We start from the raw sequence: 17,406 nt of genomic DNA, 5'->3' as shown, positions 1-17,406 counted from the left end.
CGGAACAAGACAAGGATGCCCACTCTCACCGTTGCTATTCAATATTGTCCTCGAAGTTTTAGCCAGAGCCATTAGGCCAGAAAAAGAAATCAAAGGGATACAAACTGGAGGAAGTCAAACTATCCATATTGGCAGATGACACGATTTTATATATTTAGGGGATCCAAAAGACTCCAGTAAGAGACTATTGGAACTCATAAAAGAGTTTGGTAAGTGAAAGGGTATAAAATTAACACAAAAAAATCAATAGTCTCTGTATACACAGACTATGCCATGGCTGAGAATAAACTTCTAAGGTCAATCCTATTCACAATTGCTACAAAAGAAAATAAGATACCTTGGAATAAATTTAACAAAGATGTCAAAGATCTCTACAATGAGGATTACAAAACATTAAAGCAAGAAATAGAAGACACACAAAAAAAGTAAAAATCTTCCATGTTCATGGATTGGAAGAATTAATATCATCAAAATGTTCAGACTACCGAAAGCAATTTACCAATTCAGTGCAACACCAATCAAAATACCAAGGACATTCTTCTCAAAATGATGCTGAAATTCATATGGAAACACAACTAAAAATAGCTAAAGCAGTCTTACACAACAAAAACAAAGCTTGAAACATCATAATACCAGATTTCAGAGGCAGTTATAGTCTGGTACTGCCACAAAAACAGACTTGTAGACCAATGGAACAGAATAGAAATTCCAGAAATCAACCCAAGCATCTACAACCAACTTATTTTTGACAAAGAAGCTGAAATCAATCATTGTAACAAGGATTTTCTCTTCAACAAATGGTGCTGGGAAAACTGGATCTCCACATGCAGAAATATGAAGCAATACCTTCACCTTACACCTTACCAAAAAATCTACTCACAGTGTATCAAAGACCTAAATATGCAACCTAGTACCATCAAATTATTAGAAAACATTGTGGAAGTCCTGCAAGATATTGGCATGGGCAAAGAGTTATTGGAAAATACCCCAGAGGCACAGGCAATCAAAACCAAAATTTACAAATGGATTAGTTCAAATTGAGAAACTTCTGTGCTGCAAAAGAAACAGCAAAGTGAAGGGGTATCCAACAGAATGGGAGTAATTATTTACAAACTATGCAGTTACCAAAGGATTAATAACCAGAATATATAAAGTGATCAAGAAACTCAACAACAGAAAACAACAGAGTTCAGAAATGGGCCAAGAACTTAAACAGGCATTTTTCAAAAGAGGAAATCTATATGGCTAACAGATACATGAGAAAATGGTCAGTATCACTAGTCATCCTGGAAATGCAAATCAAAACCACAATGAGGTCTCACTTCACCCTGGTTAGAATGGCTTTCATACAGAAATCAACCAACAACAAATGCTGGTGAGGATGTGGGGAAAAGAGTACCCTAATCCACTGTTGATGGGAAAGTAAGCTGGTACAGACACTGTGGAAAACAGTATGGAGATACCTCAGAAATCTGAATATACACCTACCAAATGACCCAACCACCCCACTCCTGGGAATTTACTTAAGGGAAATGAAATCAGCATATGAAAGATTTTCTGTACTCCCATGTTTCTTGCAACTCAATTCATAATAGCCAAGATGTGGAATCTTCCCAAATGTCCATCAACTGAAGACTGGATAAAGAAATTATGGGATATGTACACCATGGGATACAACACAGCTGTAAAAAAAATGAAATCCTGTCATTTGCAACAAAATGGATGAATCTGGAAAACATCATACTTAGTGAAATAAGCCAATCCAAAAAGGACAAATACCATATGTTCTACCTGATCTGTGATAACTAAAAGGGCCCCTAAAAGGTAATCTATAAAAGTGAAATTGACACTTTGAGATACAATGATTTTGACCAGCCCTTGTCTTAACTATTGAGGGACAGGTTTGGTTTTTTTTTCATAGTACTTGTTGACCTCTTTACTTAGTATAGAGTTAATTGTTTGTGCATAAATTTAATTGGAAATAGATCTTAGTAAAATATAACAATGGGAATAGAAGAGGGAGGAGGAAGAGAACTGGGAGTATGGGTGGGGTGAGAAGAATCACTATATTCCTAAAGTTGTATTTATGAAATTTGTTTCCTTAAATAAAAGGCTTCTGGGAAAAAAAGAAAAATAAACAAATGGAATAGAAGTTGAGTTGAGTTCATGTATGAGTTGCTAAAAATGGAAAAAATGGGCTAAGGGAATTTGGGGGCAAGAATGGAGTGTAGGACTGAAATAAGGTGTATCAAAAAAGAGATTAAAGTTTATAATGCTCAAGAAAAAAGAGTACATCCTTAGAAATGTTCATTTACACATTAATAAGTTAAAATGAATTCCATTATTTAACCATTTATTCAAACCACTGTGTCTAATAATGTTAAAATGAGGGGTGAAAGGAGAGAAGGAAGAATATAAATATTAAGACAGTGCCACAATAAGAAATTTACTCTGTAGAACAGATCAATAGACAGTCATAATTCAGTGCATTAGGATTAAGTCATTACTTAGGGTAATGACCATGTACCCTGGAGCTGAGAGCAGAGGTTCAGACCAGCAACTGAAGGCCATTGGAATTCAGTATAAAGGAGGAAGAGGTGCTGAAGGTTTGTCTTACTAATGAAATTGTTATGCTAAGGAAAAAATTTTATCACTGGAGAGTGAAGACTTCTTTCAGAAAATTCTTACCATTACCCAATAGTTTTTGAAGTATTATGATTGACTGTAATATATTCTAAATATAAATTTTGTGTTTAAAGGAACATTATTATAATTTTCATAATGCTATTAGGTAGTAAGTCAGATACGAGCTTGTTTGTGTGTGACAAAGGCCTAAAGAGTTGACATCTAAGAGGTCCAGCATATGCATCTCAAATTCATCCTGATAACCTTCCAGGTGCAGCCCAGTATCTGCACTTGAAGCATCCTGCCCTGTCCCTTCTACCCGATAACCTGCCAGGTGGGGGTCCCACCCCTTCTGCCTGATAACCTTCCAGGTGCAGCCCAGTATCTGCACTTCAAACGCCCTGCCCCTTCTACTGGATAACCATCCTTCCTCTAAGGCTCCTCTAACCTGGGGTGACCCAGCCAGGCTTTCCCCTGTCTGATAACTTCAGGGGAAAAACTCAGATGGGAATTTTTCATATTTACATCCAAAAAGTCCTTTGTTCCAGGAGGAGCAGAGGTGGGGAGGCAAAACCGATCCCCTTAAAAACCCCCAGCCTCAATCAGGCTGTGCACTCAGCCCTCTGCCTCTATGCTGAGTCGCCCACCTGACCTGCCCAGGTGTAATCTCTCCACTCAACCATGTAACCTTGCTCTCCCCCAGTCTGAGTGACTGAGCTCTCTCTCTCAGGTTCTGTCCAGAGAAGTGCCCATCCATTCTTACGGATGTCCCTGCCCTAATAAACCTTGCTTTTTGCTTTCCACTACTCTCTGTCTCACGCCTGAATTCTTTCTTGCACGAAGACAAGAACCCTTGCATTCTCCGGTAACAGTGCCACAAGAGAATTCTGTGAGGTAAAGAGTTTTTCTTTTGGGCTTCAGCTGCTGGGTGTGACTACAAAACCAGTCTGTATACCGCCCAGCTTCCTTTCATATCCCAGAGTGAGGGCACGTGGGAGCATGCTGAATGTTTTATTCACTTGGCAGTATAGCTAAAATGTTGATTTAAAGTCAGTGTTTTTGCATTGAAGAGTATTTTTTGAATTCAAAATACCCTAATTTAGCAGAATTATAGGCAAGGGCTATAAACAATAATCAAATGAAAAAGTAACCATTTTACCCATATAAATATTTTTCAAGTAATCACAGATCATTAAAACTATGGTAGTATAATATTCTTAACCATTATTTTGACAAAAGTATTAAAAAATTAGACAAAACTGTATTTGAAGCAATACTGAAACACATAGGCATTTATTTTTTTGTTTTTGTTATTTGGGCTTTTTTCTTTTATAATTTTTAACTCCCACATGTAAGGGAAAACATGCAATTTCTGTCTTTCTGTGTCTGGCTTATTTCACTCAACATGATGTCCTCCAGTTGTATTCATTTAGCTGCAAATGGTAGAATTTCATTCTTTTTATAGCTGAATAATATTCCATTATGTATATATACCAAATTTTCTTTATTCATTCATCTGATAGACACCATGATTCATCCCATATTTTAGCTATTGTGAACAGTACTGCTATAAACAAAGTACTATTGGTATCAAAGAAATATATCCAGAAATGGGATTGCTGGACCAGATGGCAAGGCTATTTTTAGTTTTTCACAAAATCTTCATATTGTTTTCCCCAGAGGCTACACTCATTTACATTCCCAGCAACAGTATATAAGTGTTCCTCAACAGCATTTGTTATTCTCTGTCTTTTGGATTTCAGCCTTTCTGACAGGGACAAGTTGATATCTTATTGTTGTTTTGATTTGCCTTTCTCTGACAAGTAATGTTGAGCATTTTTTCATATATTTGTTGGTAATTTATAGTTCTTTTGAAAGCTGTTTATTGAAGTCCTTTGCTCATTTCTTAACTGGATTAGTTGCTTTTTCTTACCTGTGTTGTTGAGTTTTTTGAGTTGCTGACATATTCTGAATGTGAATCCTTTGTGGATTGGTGGCTCGCAGATAGGTCTCCCCATTCTGTTGGATGTCTCTTCACTCTATTGGTCATTTCCTTTGCTGTGCAAAAGCTTCTGAGTCTGATGTGTCCCATGTGTTTAGTTCTGCTTTTGTTACCTGTGCTTTCTTTAGGGTGTTATCCAAGAAATTGTCACCTACACCAATGTCCTAGAGTATTCCTGTATGTTTTCTTCCAGCAACTTCATAGTTTCAGGTTTTAAATTTATGTCTTTGATCTATCTTGAGTTGATTTTTGTAAATGATGAGAGATATGGATCCCATTTCATTATTCTGCAAATCAGTTTTGCCAGCACCATTTGTTGAAGAGATTATATCACTCTAATGTATGATCTGAGCACTTTTGTCAAAAATCAATTGGCTGTATGTATGTGGATTAATTTTTGGGCTCTCTACTCCGTTCCATTGATCTATGTGTCAGTTTTTATGCCAGTAGCATGCTGTTTTAAAAATTATAGCTTTGGCCGCTGCCACAGCTCACTAGGCTAATCCTCTGCCTGCAGCGCCTGCACCCTGGGTTCTAGTCCCAGTTGGGGCGCCGGATTCTGTCCCGGTTGCCCCTCTTCCAGGCCAGCTCTCTGCTGTGGCCTGGGAAGGCAGTGGAGGATGGCCCAGGTGCTTGGGCCCTGCACCTGCATGGGAGACCAGGAGGAAGCACCTGGCTCCTGGCTTCAGATAAGTGCAGTGCACCGGCCGCAGCACGCCGGCTGTAGCGGCCATTTGGGGAGTGAACCAATGGAAGGAAGACCTTTCTCTCTGTCTCTCTCTCAATGTCTAACTCTGCCTGTCAAAAAAAAAATTATAGCTTTGTGTGCTTTGAAATCAGGTATTATGATGCCGCCAGCTGGCTTGCTTTGCTCAGGGTTACTTTGATTATTCTGGGTCTTTGGTAATTCCATATGAATTTTAGGATTTTTTTCTAATTCTGTAAATAATGTCATTGATATTTTGGTAGGGATTGCATTAAGTATGTAGATTGCTTTAAGTAGTATAGATATTTTAATGATATTGATTTTTCCAATCCATGAACAAGGAATAGCTTTCTATTTTTTGTGTGCCCTTGCTGGCTTCTTTCATCAATATTTTATAAAAAGAGTATGTCTTATTCATTTAAAAATTACTGATTCCTTTAATAATTGCCCACAATGTAGTTTCAGTTATGATCAAACTACTTTTTTTTCCAATTTACATAGGTATTCCATCTAACCGAGCTGTATGAGTAGAATGCCAACTTAATAAATTAATAAATAGAATGGTTTCAGTATAGAAGTCCTTTATTTGTAAAGATTACTTCAACCACTTACTTGGAAATTCATTTTGCATATCATTGAATAATCTCTTAGAGTAAGCAGAAAGTATTAACAATGGAGCAGCAAAAAAGAATGTCCTAACGTAATGGCCCCTTTTGAGAAAGACGCACAAAATGCAGTTCTGTTTTGTTGCAGGCACTTGATTTCTCAAACCATCAGACCTACCCCAATTCAAAGTCATTATTACATGAGTAAAAGTTAAGTAAAATAATTCAGATGAATTATTTCTGTCAATGAGCCTGTTTCTTGTTGTGAATGAGTAGGCAAGAACTTCTCAGGGAAGCCATCCTTGCCTTTTCGACAGCTACTCACTCTGCTATGCTCTCTTTTTACCGCTTATATTTTGTATGAAATTTGTTTCTATACTTGCTGTGTACAAAACTGCGAACCACTGAATATCAGGGACTTTGTCTTGTCTGACATTTTATTCCCAGATGTTCATACAATTATGGCAGTTAGTAAATGTTGTTTAATTTGATTACAAAAAAAAAAATTCTGTGTACCTTTAAGTATCAATTGAATGACATTTCTATCACTTGGTTAAATTAGTTATTCCCAGTGAGTTACAAACTTAAGCATATAGCAGAAAGCCCATTCAAACACAGGCTGCTGGGCTGTAACCTCAACGTGTGTGGCTGAAAATTTGCCTTTCTAAGAAGTTTACAGATGATGCTGTTGCTTCTGCAGAGTCTTGGGACCATACTTTAGGAATCAATGAATTCAGTAATTCACCTCTGCCACCTCCCATGAAGGTACTAAATACAAGGCCATTTATCTTGCAGGAAAAACTTTAGGTGAAAGAGCTGTTTCCAGAGCACCTATGAATGGACATTGTCATCTGTGGTGAGTGCATAGAATATATGTAGCCTTTCAATTCTAAGATACTCCTTTATTAATTACAGTGGATTTTTTACAATGCAGTTGACCCATTTATCAGTCACATTCACTGAAAAGAATGTATTTAGTGGATAGTTCAGTACTGTTTGTGTAGTGTTTATTTTCATTGTGCATATTTTAAATATATTTAAGGTAAATTGAAGATTTAATAAATGAATATAACAAATGTAATGCCTTTGAAGATGATAAATGGTAATCAAATCTGGTTAAATATATTATCTAACTTGGCTAGCGCCGCGGCTCAGTAGGCTAATCCTCCGCCTTGCGGCGCTGGCACACCGGGTTCTAGTCCCGGTCGGGGAGCCAGATTCTGTCTCGGTTGCCCCTCTTCCAGGCCAGCTCTCTGCTATGGCCCGGGAGTGCAGTGGAGGATGGCCCAAGTGCTTGGGCCCTGCACCCACATGGGAGACCAGGAGAAGCACCTGGCTACTGCCTTCGGATCAGCGCGATGCGCCGGCCGCAGTGTGTCGGCCACGGCGGCCATTGGAGGGTGAACCAAAGGCAAAAGGAAAATCTTTCTCTCTGTGTCTCTCTCTCTCTCACTGTCCACTCTGCCTGTCAAAGAAAATATATATATATATATTATCTAACTTGAAAACACCTACCAAAATGATGCCATGTGTCTAAATAAAATGTAGAAAGAGTGCACATAAGAGCTCATCAAGGATTCCTTATAACCTGATTAATCATGGTATCAAAATTCCCAAGATCAAGAAAAATTCATTTATAATGTAAGAAAGCTGAAAGAAATGGAATCGAATTAGGTGAATATGTATAGGTGAATATCTTTGGAGCAACAAAAAATCATTCTCAGTTGCGTCTTGGTTTTAGATCCTTTTTATGTTCGGAATTATAAAATACAAGCAGAAATATGTTGTTTTAACTATTATTCTTCCTCTTACTTATAGTTTCATTTTTGCAATAATTTTTAATTCATTACCTTTTTTTCTGTCCTGCAATGCAGATATTTTAGATACTAAGAGGATACAGTAATAAGTTAATGTATAACCCTTTCCTCAGCCCTAGGTTTGTATAAATCCAACCTCTTTGGAGTTATTTTGTTCCCCAAAGGACAGCATTAGGCAAAATCTTTCTCAGAACAATTCCCTTTCCACAAACCCACAATTGTCCCACAGGAAACTCCTTTTTTCCCACCAAACTCTCAAGTACGTACCCTTTTCACAAAGCATACCTGTTTCTCTGCTCTGCCATCAGCAGGGGGAGCTCTACTCACAAACTCTCACTTAAAGGTAGCCGGGTTAACATTTTATATGCCCCATGAACTCCTAAGTGATCCATGGCTAAGACGTGATAGGTTTTTGAGGCTGCTGTCACATCAGATGGGATGCAAAGCTAGCCCTCACCCTCTTTCATCATAACCCTACAGAAGCCCCAGTCTCTTCCTCCAGTGAATGCTTTGCCTTCTCTTATGGAGCCTGGAAATGGGTGAAGGGCTAGGGCTGGCAGAACCTGGGAATCCTTTCCTTAGCGTGTCATGCATGTGCAGTAGAGCATCGTACTTAGGAGCTGGAATACTCTGTGCATAAAATATTCCTCTCTGCACCTTGTGCTTCTGCCAAAACCCTAGGAACAAGATAAATTTGTAGTTAACATCCTGGTGCGAGTGTTTAAAATCACTTCCTTCATATATAAGGGCCTTGGCTATTATTTCTATAGCCAGGTTATCTAGATCATCTAATTTGCATAATACTAATAAATCAACATATATATGCCTTAAGGTACTTCTGGCTCTCCACCTGTAGCTGTCATGAATTTGTACTGATCAAGCTGTGCTCTTGTCTCTTCATCTTCATGGATCATGGAGATGGTTGGGAGCTTGGTCAGCCAGACTGGATGTAGAAAGAACACCCAAGTCCTACTGTGAACTCTGAGTTCTTAATGCTCCTCCTCCTCCTCTTTATCCTCCCCCACTCTTGCTCTTCACCAGTTGCTCTTTCTCTGCTATTCCCTTCCCTCTCCCCTACATGCATCTGTGTCCGTAAACAATCCTATTTCAGATGTACATCTGAGGCTAATCCTCAACTTGCAGACCTTCCTCAGTGTGAGTTTCCAAACTTTCATAAAGGAACATGTTGCGTCTTCTGTGAGGGCATCGGCCTGCCTTGCTGTCCATCTGGCGAGGACAGAGCCGCTGAACTCCCTCTGAGTACGCTGCCCAGTCTGCCTTCTGCTAATTGGGCTACTTGTGCTTTGTTCATCTTTTTTCACTTTTTGTTGTGAACTAATTGCCTTATTTATAGCCACGAGATTTAATTCCAGGATTAAATCTTGTCAGCACCCACACAGAGTAATGACCCAATTGTGTTTCACATGATTTCTTATTCATTATCAGTTTTTGATTTAGAGTTAAAATCTAATCAGTTGATAGCATTTAATAAATTTGGAAGTCAATTTAATCTTCTTTTAGACTATTATATCTACTGTGCTAAATACAAAAATGTTTTTACTCATTAAATAGTAGAGTTTAAGAAAGTTTAAAAAATTAAACTTTAGCTGAGAAACAATTTAGGTAAAATTATTCCATAATTAATTATAATCAAAAATCAAGTACAGCTCTTTTTGAACTAGGATATTTTTCAGTATATTTAGGTGTTAAACATTTTCTCATTCATGCAATGTGAAAGACAAACTGTGGCATATAGACCAAATACTACTGCCTGTTTTTGTAAATAAAGTTTTATTGGAGCACAGATACACCCATGCATTTCTGTACAGCAATAGACTTGAGTAATTGCAAAAGAGACCGTCTGGCCCCAAAGCCTAAAGTGTTTACCATCTGGCCCTGCAGTGTAAATTTACAGACATGATTTACAGAGCCACACAATGGTGCATAAGCCTTCAGTTTGAAACAAAAGTTGGAATCTTCAAGGACAGTTTTCTTAAAGGGTCAGTATTTGGGTAATGATTGAAAGACAAATAGCATTTAAAGGTATTTAAAGACTTAGCTTCACCCTTATCTTTCCCAAAATGAAATTGCTTTGTAACTTCAAGGCTGCAAACACTTTCTACGTAATTCTGTTGTTTTTGTCATATTGGCCTAAAATACTTTTGGAATCAAGAGAATAAAGTCACCAATGAATTTGCGATTTGTTGTCCAAATAGGCATGACCTTAATTATGAATAATGTTTTACATATTTTTTGTGCTCTACTGTTTGCAAATCATATCCACATGTCTTATAGCATCTGATTCACAGAGCAGCCTCTGTCCAACTGGTAGACAGGGGAAGCAAGGAAGAGTGTATGTGTGAGTGTGTGTTAGTACGTTGATTAGTAACCAGAGCCACACAGTAAGTGGAAAAACAGAAACTGGAACTTAGATCTTAGAGTCTCATACGCTGTAATATGTGGCCTCTGCTTTCTCGCAGTACAAATAGCACTGGTGCTGAACCAAAAATGCTGCCGGGAGATGAGTGCATTTGTTTTAGCAGCTGTTGAAGCAGTCTGGTAGTCAGTTTTTGAGACTATATTCAGTATCAATACAAAGTAAATACAAGATTCTTGTCAAAACATAGAATGACCTCTAGATGGAGGTAATACACCATACTGTGAACCTTCTTTGGCAAGTCCATTGACGCGAGTTTGAGAAATAAAATATTAAATTATGTTAATGAGCAATATGAAAAAATAATACACAAACAGAATTTATTGAAAGAAAAGAAGAGATGACCTTGTGGGAAAAGTAATCAGCTGGTCTTTAAATTTATGATATGTAATATGTTAAATAATATTTTAGACCTTAAAGAAGCCTATTTTCACAAAAGATTATGAAAACAATAAGACTCCAGTGACAAATTATTTAAAAAGTAAACATACATATTTCATATAATGTATTCAGAAACCATGAGGGTTTTTTCTTTCCTTTCTCCCCCTTCATCAGAGTGACATGGAGAGAACATACTGCACAAGCGAATGAAAAGCCTAGAGATTTGTCTAAGTGTTCTTATTTTCAGAAGATAAAAGCAGATTGATTCCACCAGTCTAGATCAGTAAATATAACATCTGTTCCTTTAATTGTAGGACATACATTCACAGTTTTGTGAATCTGTAGGGGAGAAAGTTCAAGTAAATACAACATAGATATTTCTAAAATTATGACTTGTTCTATTTTTAATTTCTTTCCTAATAGGATAGGGAAATTAGACTGTTGTATCTGAATGTAAGCAAGGCATTAAGGCAGGTACGCTCATCACATCCTTGTGGACAAGGTGCAGAAATGTGGACAAGTCCCTGTGTCATCTCATCCATGCTTGCAGGAGGGGTTGAACCTCAGTTACTCAACAGATCATTGTCAGTCGAGGGATGATGCTAGGGCCAGGTCTCTATCTTTGACCCCTGTATGTTCAGTCATTTTGTCAGTGTATTAAAGTATTTAAAGTACGCAGATAAAGGTTGCACATAACATAAAATGAGGAGGATTAGGGTATATGATGGTTGACAATTACAATTCAAAATATTTTAACATGTAAAACACCTACAAAGTATGAATTAATAGAAATCAATATGGAAATAGGGAGAGAGAGCAAAGTGTTAAAAATGCCCAAGAGGGGCAGGCATTAAGAGGGCGCTTGGGACATCTGTGTCCCATATCAGTGGGGCTGAGTTTGCATCTTAGCCCTACCCTCTTCCAGCTTCCTGTTAGTGCACGCACTGAGGGGCAACAGGTGACACCCAAGCTCAAGTATTTCAGGTCCCTGCCATCCATGTGGGAGATTCAAACTGAGTTCCACACTTCTGACTATGGCCTGGCCTATCCCAGCCATTGGGGTACACTGGGAGAGCAAAGCAGATTCAAGATTCATTCTTGGCTGGCGCCGTGGCTCAGTAGGCTAATCCTCCGCCTTACGGCGCCAGCACACCAGGTTCTAGTCCCAGTCGGGGCGCCGGATTCTGTCCCGGTTGCCCCTCTTCCAGGCCAGCTCTCTGCTGTGGCCAGGGAGTGCAGTGGAGGATGGCCCAAGTGCTTGGGCCCTGCACCCCATGGGAGACCAGGAGGAAGCACCTGGCTCCTGACTTCGGATCAGCGTGGTGCGCTGGCCGCAGTGCGCCGGCCATGGCGGCCATTGGAGGGTGAACCAATGGCAAAGGAAGACCTTTCTCTCTGTCTCTCTCTCTCACTGTCCACTCTGCCTGTCAAAAAAAAAAAAAAGATTCATTCTCTCTCTCTCCCTCTTTCTCTCTGCCTTTCAAATAAAATGAAAATAAATGTACAAAAATTTTTTTTAAATCTGTATCTTTTTTAAATGTGCCTAAGAACAGTAGGGAAAAGAAGAAATTTGAAAGAAGTAAGGAATTTAGTTAATAATAGTGTACTATTCTTGAGTCATTGTAAAAATTTATGGCAATATTGTATATATTAATGCAGTTGTGATTAATGTTAATAACAGAGAAAACTAGATGTGGCATATGCAGAAGCTGTCTGTACTGTCTATAATTTTTCTGTAAATCTAAAGCTATTCCAAATGAAAAATTCATTTAAATAGAAAATATATGAAGATTTTAAGTTCAAATAAGTTAGAAATTATAATGCTCATAACAAAAATGGGGGCTTTGAGGATGTATCTGTGTAGAACTTTGAAAAGATTAGAATTGCTCCACAATCTAGAGGTGTTTGAGAATCGTGAGAGAACAGAATGGCACAGAGCATTTCAAAAGAACGTGCTAAATAGACAATCTGAATAGGTCAATATATACTAAGGGAAATAAAGAGTTCATTGCTTTCTAAAAGAGAAAGCACAAAGCCCATATTGGTTCACTGGCAAATTCTGACAAACTACACCAATTCCCTGTAATCTCTTCCAGAAGATGGAAGCAGAGGGTATGCTCCCTAATTCATTCTATGAGACCAGTGTTACCAAAATCAGACAAAAACATTCCAAGGAAACTATAGATCAGCATCTCTCACAAACATAGATACAGAAATTCTCAATAATATTTATCTCAGTATTGGTAGATGGAATCCAAAATGTGTGCAAAGAATTATATACCATAACCAAGTAGGATTTATCTATGGTATGCAAAGCTGAGTCGGCATTTTAAAATCAGTTAATGTGATATGTAACAGGAAAAAATATAAATTATATGAATATAATAATAAATGCAGAAAAATCATTGGGCAAAAATCCATCACCTGTTCAATTTAAAAAATAAAATAAGATAAATTAGTTTAAGAGTCCAGCATTGTGGCATAGAAGGTTGGCACTGGCATCCCATATGGGCAGTGGTTCAAGTCCCACCTGCTCCAATCCAATCCAATCTATCTCCCTGCTGATGTACCTGGAATATGGCCCAAGTGCTTGGGCCTCTGCCACCCATGTGGGGGACCTGGAAGAAGCTCCTGGCCCCTGGCTTCAGATCTTCAGATTAGCCCATCTCCGGCCATTGTGGCCATTTGGGGATGAACTAACTGATGGAAGATTTTCTCTGTCTTTTTGTCTCTCTCTCTCTCTGTCTCTCTGTCTCTCTCTCTCTCTCTCTCTCTCTGTCTCTTTCCTTCCATCTCTGTAACCCTGACTTTCAAATAAATGAATAAATAAATTTTAAAAATTTAAATAAGACAACTTAGCAAGCTAGGAATAGAGGGTGACTTCCTCAACTTGATAAAGAACATCTGCAGGAGGCCTACAGCTTGTTTTCCCATGCTTAAGGATGTCTCTCTCACTAATGACTCCAAGCTCGTCCTAGAAGTCCTAGCTAATATAATACAACAAAAGGAAATAAAAAGCATATGAAATATAGATAAAGGAAATAAAAGGTATACAACTTGGGAGGGAAGAAATGTAACTGTCTTTATTTACAGATTGGTTTGATTGTCTTTGTGGAAAATCCAGAGTCAACAACAAAACAACAACAAAAATTAAGCAGTTTTGGCAAGATTATAGGATACAAGGTTAACATAAAAAAGTCCATCACTTTCCTATACGCTAACTATGAACAAGTAGAATTTGAAATTAAAAACAATTACCATTTATATTTGTCACTCCCCAGAATGGAAATACTTAGGTAAAATTCTCATAAAATAGATACAAAACCAGTCTGAGAAAAACTATAAATCTGATGAAATATATCAAAGAAGAATAAATAAATGGAGAGACTCAATTTTCACGGATAGAAATACTCAATTTTCAAAATGCCAGGTTTTCCCAGTTTAATTTATGGATTCAGCACAATATCATCAATAGTTATTTTCTGGATATAAGCAATCTTAGTTTTTATAGAGGGGAAAAACACCTAATTTATTTTTGAAGAAGAACAAAGTCTGAAGACTGACACTACTCAATTTCAAGAATAACTATATATAAAGAGCAGATGAATAGATCGGTGGATCAGGTTAGGAGGCAGAAATGGACCCATAAAGAAAGGTCAACTGATCTTTAACGAAGGAACAAAAGCAGTACAGTGAGATAAAGATAGTCAATAAATAGTGGTAGAACCACTGGACATCCACATACAGAAAGACTGAATCCAGATATAGGCCTTGTACTTTTCACAAAATTAACTCAAAATGGGTCATAGACATAAATATAAAATGCAAAAAATCTAAAACTCCTGTAATATATGACAAAACGAATGGATGACCTTGGGTATTGCTATGACATTTTAGATGCAACACCAAAGGCCAATAATCAATAGACTTCATTAAAATTTATAAAGTTCTGTAAGAGACATTGTCTAGAGAGTAAGACAAACCACAGACTGGGGGAGAATATTTGTAAATGACACAATTGATAAATGGTTGTTATACAAAATACATAAGGAACACTTTAAACTCATTAATAAAACAGCAAATAGCACAATTTAAAAATGGACAAAACACTTTTGTGAATAGACATCTCACCAAGGGTGATATATAGGTGAAAAGTAAGCATGTGAAAAAAAATTTGTCATTAGGGAACTATAAATTAAAGCAGTAATGAGGTACTACTACCTGCCTATGAGAATAGCCAAAATTTAAAACCCTGACAGTGCCATATGCTGGAGAGGATGTGGGGCTTAAGCTTAATCATTACTGGTGGGAATGTAAGATGGTACCACTATTTTGAAGCATAGTTTGACAGTTTCTCACAAAAGGAAATGCACTCTTACCTTAGGATCTGATAGTTAGATTCCTTAGTCTTTTACCCAGAGGAGTTGAACACTTATGTACATGCAAAAACCTGCAAATAAATGTTTATACTAATTTTGTTCATAACTGCCAAAACTCAGAAACAACTAAGATATCCCTCAGTAGGTGAATGGTTATACCGTGGTAGACAATACAGACAATGAAATATTATTCAGAGCTATAAAGAAATTAACTCTAAAGCTATGAAAAAATACACGAAGGAGTCTTTAAAGCCAGTACCATGCTGGTACCAGTACCAGGCTGTTTTGATTATAACTGCCCTATAGTATGTCTTGAAATCTGGTATTATGATGCCTCCAGCTTTGTTTTTGTTGTATAAGACTGCTTTAGGGCTGGCGCCGCAGCTCACTTGGCTAATCCTCCGCTTGCGGCGCTGGCACCCCAGGTTCTAGTACCAGTTGGGGAGCCAGATTCTGTCCCAGTTGCTCCTCTTCCAGTCCAGTTCTCTGCTGTGGTCCAGGAAGGCAGTGGAGGATGGCCCAAGAGCTTGGGCCCTGCACCCACATGGGAGACCAGGAGGAAGCACCTGGCTCCTGGCTTCAGATTGGCTCAGCACACCAGCTGCAACGCCCTGGCCATAGCGGCCACTTGGAGGGTGAACCAACGGAAGAAGGAAGACCTTTCTCTCTGTCTCTGCCTCTCATTGTCTAACTCTCTGCCTGTCAAAAAAAAAAAAAAAAAAAAAAAAAAAAAGATTGCTTTAGCTATTTGGGGTCTCCTATGTTCCATGTGAATTTCAGCATCAATTTTTTTCTATATCGAACAAGAAAGTCCTTGGTATTTTCATTGTTATCACATTGAATCAGTAAATGACTTTTAGTAGTGTGGACATTTTGATGATATTGATTCTTCCAATCCATGAACATGGAGTCTTTTCCCCTTTTTTGTGTGTCTTCTATTTCTTTCCATAATGCTTTGAAAATCTCATCGTAGAGATCTTTGATGTCCTTGTTTCAATTTATTCCAAGATATTTGGGTTTTCTTTTTTGTTTTGTAGCTATTGTGAATGAGATTGATCTTACAAGTTCTTTCTCTGCCTTGGCATTGTCTGTGTATACAAAGACTATTGATTTTTGTGTGTTACTTTTATATCCTGCCACTTTACCAAACTCTTGTATAAGTTCTAGTAGTGCCGTAATAGAGTCTTTTGGATCTCATATATATAGAATCATGTCATTAGCAAATAGAGATAAATTGACTTCCTGTGTTTCTCTTTAGATCCATTAACATTTCTTTTAAATAACCAGATGCCCTGTAATTGGGTGTATAAATATTTATCATAGTCACATCTTCCTGTTGAACTGATCCCTTAATCATTGCATAGTGCCCTTCTTTGTCTCTTTTAACAGTTTCTGTGTTAAAGTCTATTTTGTCTGATATTAGCATGGCTACGCCAGCCCTTTTTTGGTTTCTGTAAGTGTGGAATATCTTTTTCCACCCTTTCACTTTCAGTCTGTGTGTATTTATGTTGGTGAGATGTGTTTCTTGTTGGCAGCAAATACATGGGTCTCATTTTTTAATCCATCAGCCAGTCTGTATCTTTAAACTGGATATCTGAGTGCATTTACATTCAAGGTGACTATTGATAAGTAATGACCTGGCCCTGCCATTTTTTCCATAAATATTCCTATTGTTTCCTTTGGATTTCCCTTGTACTTTTACTGGGAGAGTTCTTGCCTTCACCTTCTTGCACAGTGATGACCATGTTTCTGTGTTTCTGTGTGTAGCACATCCTTAAGCATCTTTGTAAGGTTGGATGAGTGGTGACAAATTCTTTCAATTTCTGTTTGTTTTGAAAGATCTTTATTGCACCTTAATTCATCAATGAGAGCTTTGCAGGGTACAGTATTCTAGGTTGAAAGCTTTTTCCTCTTAAAACTTGGACTATATCTCCATTCTCTCCTAGCCTGGAGGGTTTCTTATGAGAAGTCAGCTGTGATTCTAATAGGAGAGCCTCTGAAAGTAATCTGGTCTTTCTCTTGTGCACATTTTAGAATCTTTTCTTTATGTTTTGCTGTGGAGAATGACTACAGTATGTGGTAGTGAAGATCTTTTCTGGTCATGTCTATTAGGACTTCTGTGTGCTTCCTGTACTTGGACATAACTTTCTTTCTCCAAATTAGGGAAGTTTTCAGTAATCATTTCACTAAAAAGGGTTTCTAATCCATTTTCTCTTTCTATACCTTCAGGAACTCCTAAGACCTGTATGTTGAGTCATTTGATAGTATCCCATATATCTCCAACACTGTTTTTTTGATTTTCTAATTTCTTCTTCTCTTCTTTTTGGTCTAACTGAAAAATTTCCAGAGATTTGTCTTCTAACTCAGATATTCTTTCTTCGGCCTCACCGAATCTTTTCTTAAGGCTTTCCATCACATTTTTTACTTGTCCTTTCAATTCTTAATTTCCAATAT

The 17,406-nt window shown here is 37.7% G+C and overlaps 1 protein-coding gene across 16 annotated transcripts in view; it reads left to right on the top strand.

The window, feature by feature from the left end:
• The window catches only part of RMDN2 (regulator of microtubule dynamics 2), a 103,924-nt gene that overhangs the window by 38,259 nt on the left and 48,259 nt on the right, over positions 1 to 17,406 (top strand). For all 16 annotated transcript variants that reach the window (XM_017340818.3, XM_017340815.3, XM_017340816.3 and 13 more), the window contains one exon: positions 6,734 to 6,794. In XM_017340818.3, the coding sequence (XP_017196307.2) occupies positions 6,734 to 6,794 (61 nt within the window). The remainder of the gene's footprint in view (positions 1 to 6,733; positions 6,795 to 17,406) is intronic.

The sequence above is a fragment of the Oryctolagus cuniculus genome, chromosome 2 (genome assembly GCF_964237555.1).
Source record: "Oryctolagus cuniculus chromosome 2, mOryCun1.1, whole genome shotgun sequence".
Taxonomy (NCBI): domain Eukaryota; kingdom Metazoa; phylum Chordata; class Mammalia; order Lagomorpha; family Leporidae; genus Oryctolagus; species Oryctolagus cuniculus.
This window is presented reverse-complemented; position numbering and strand designations above follow the sequence as displayed.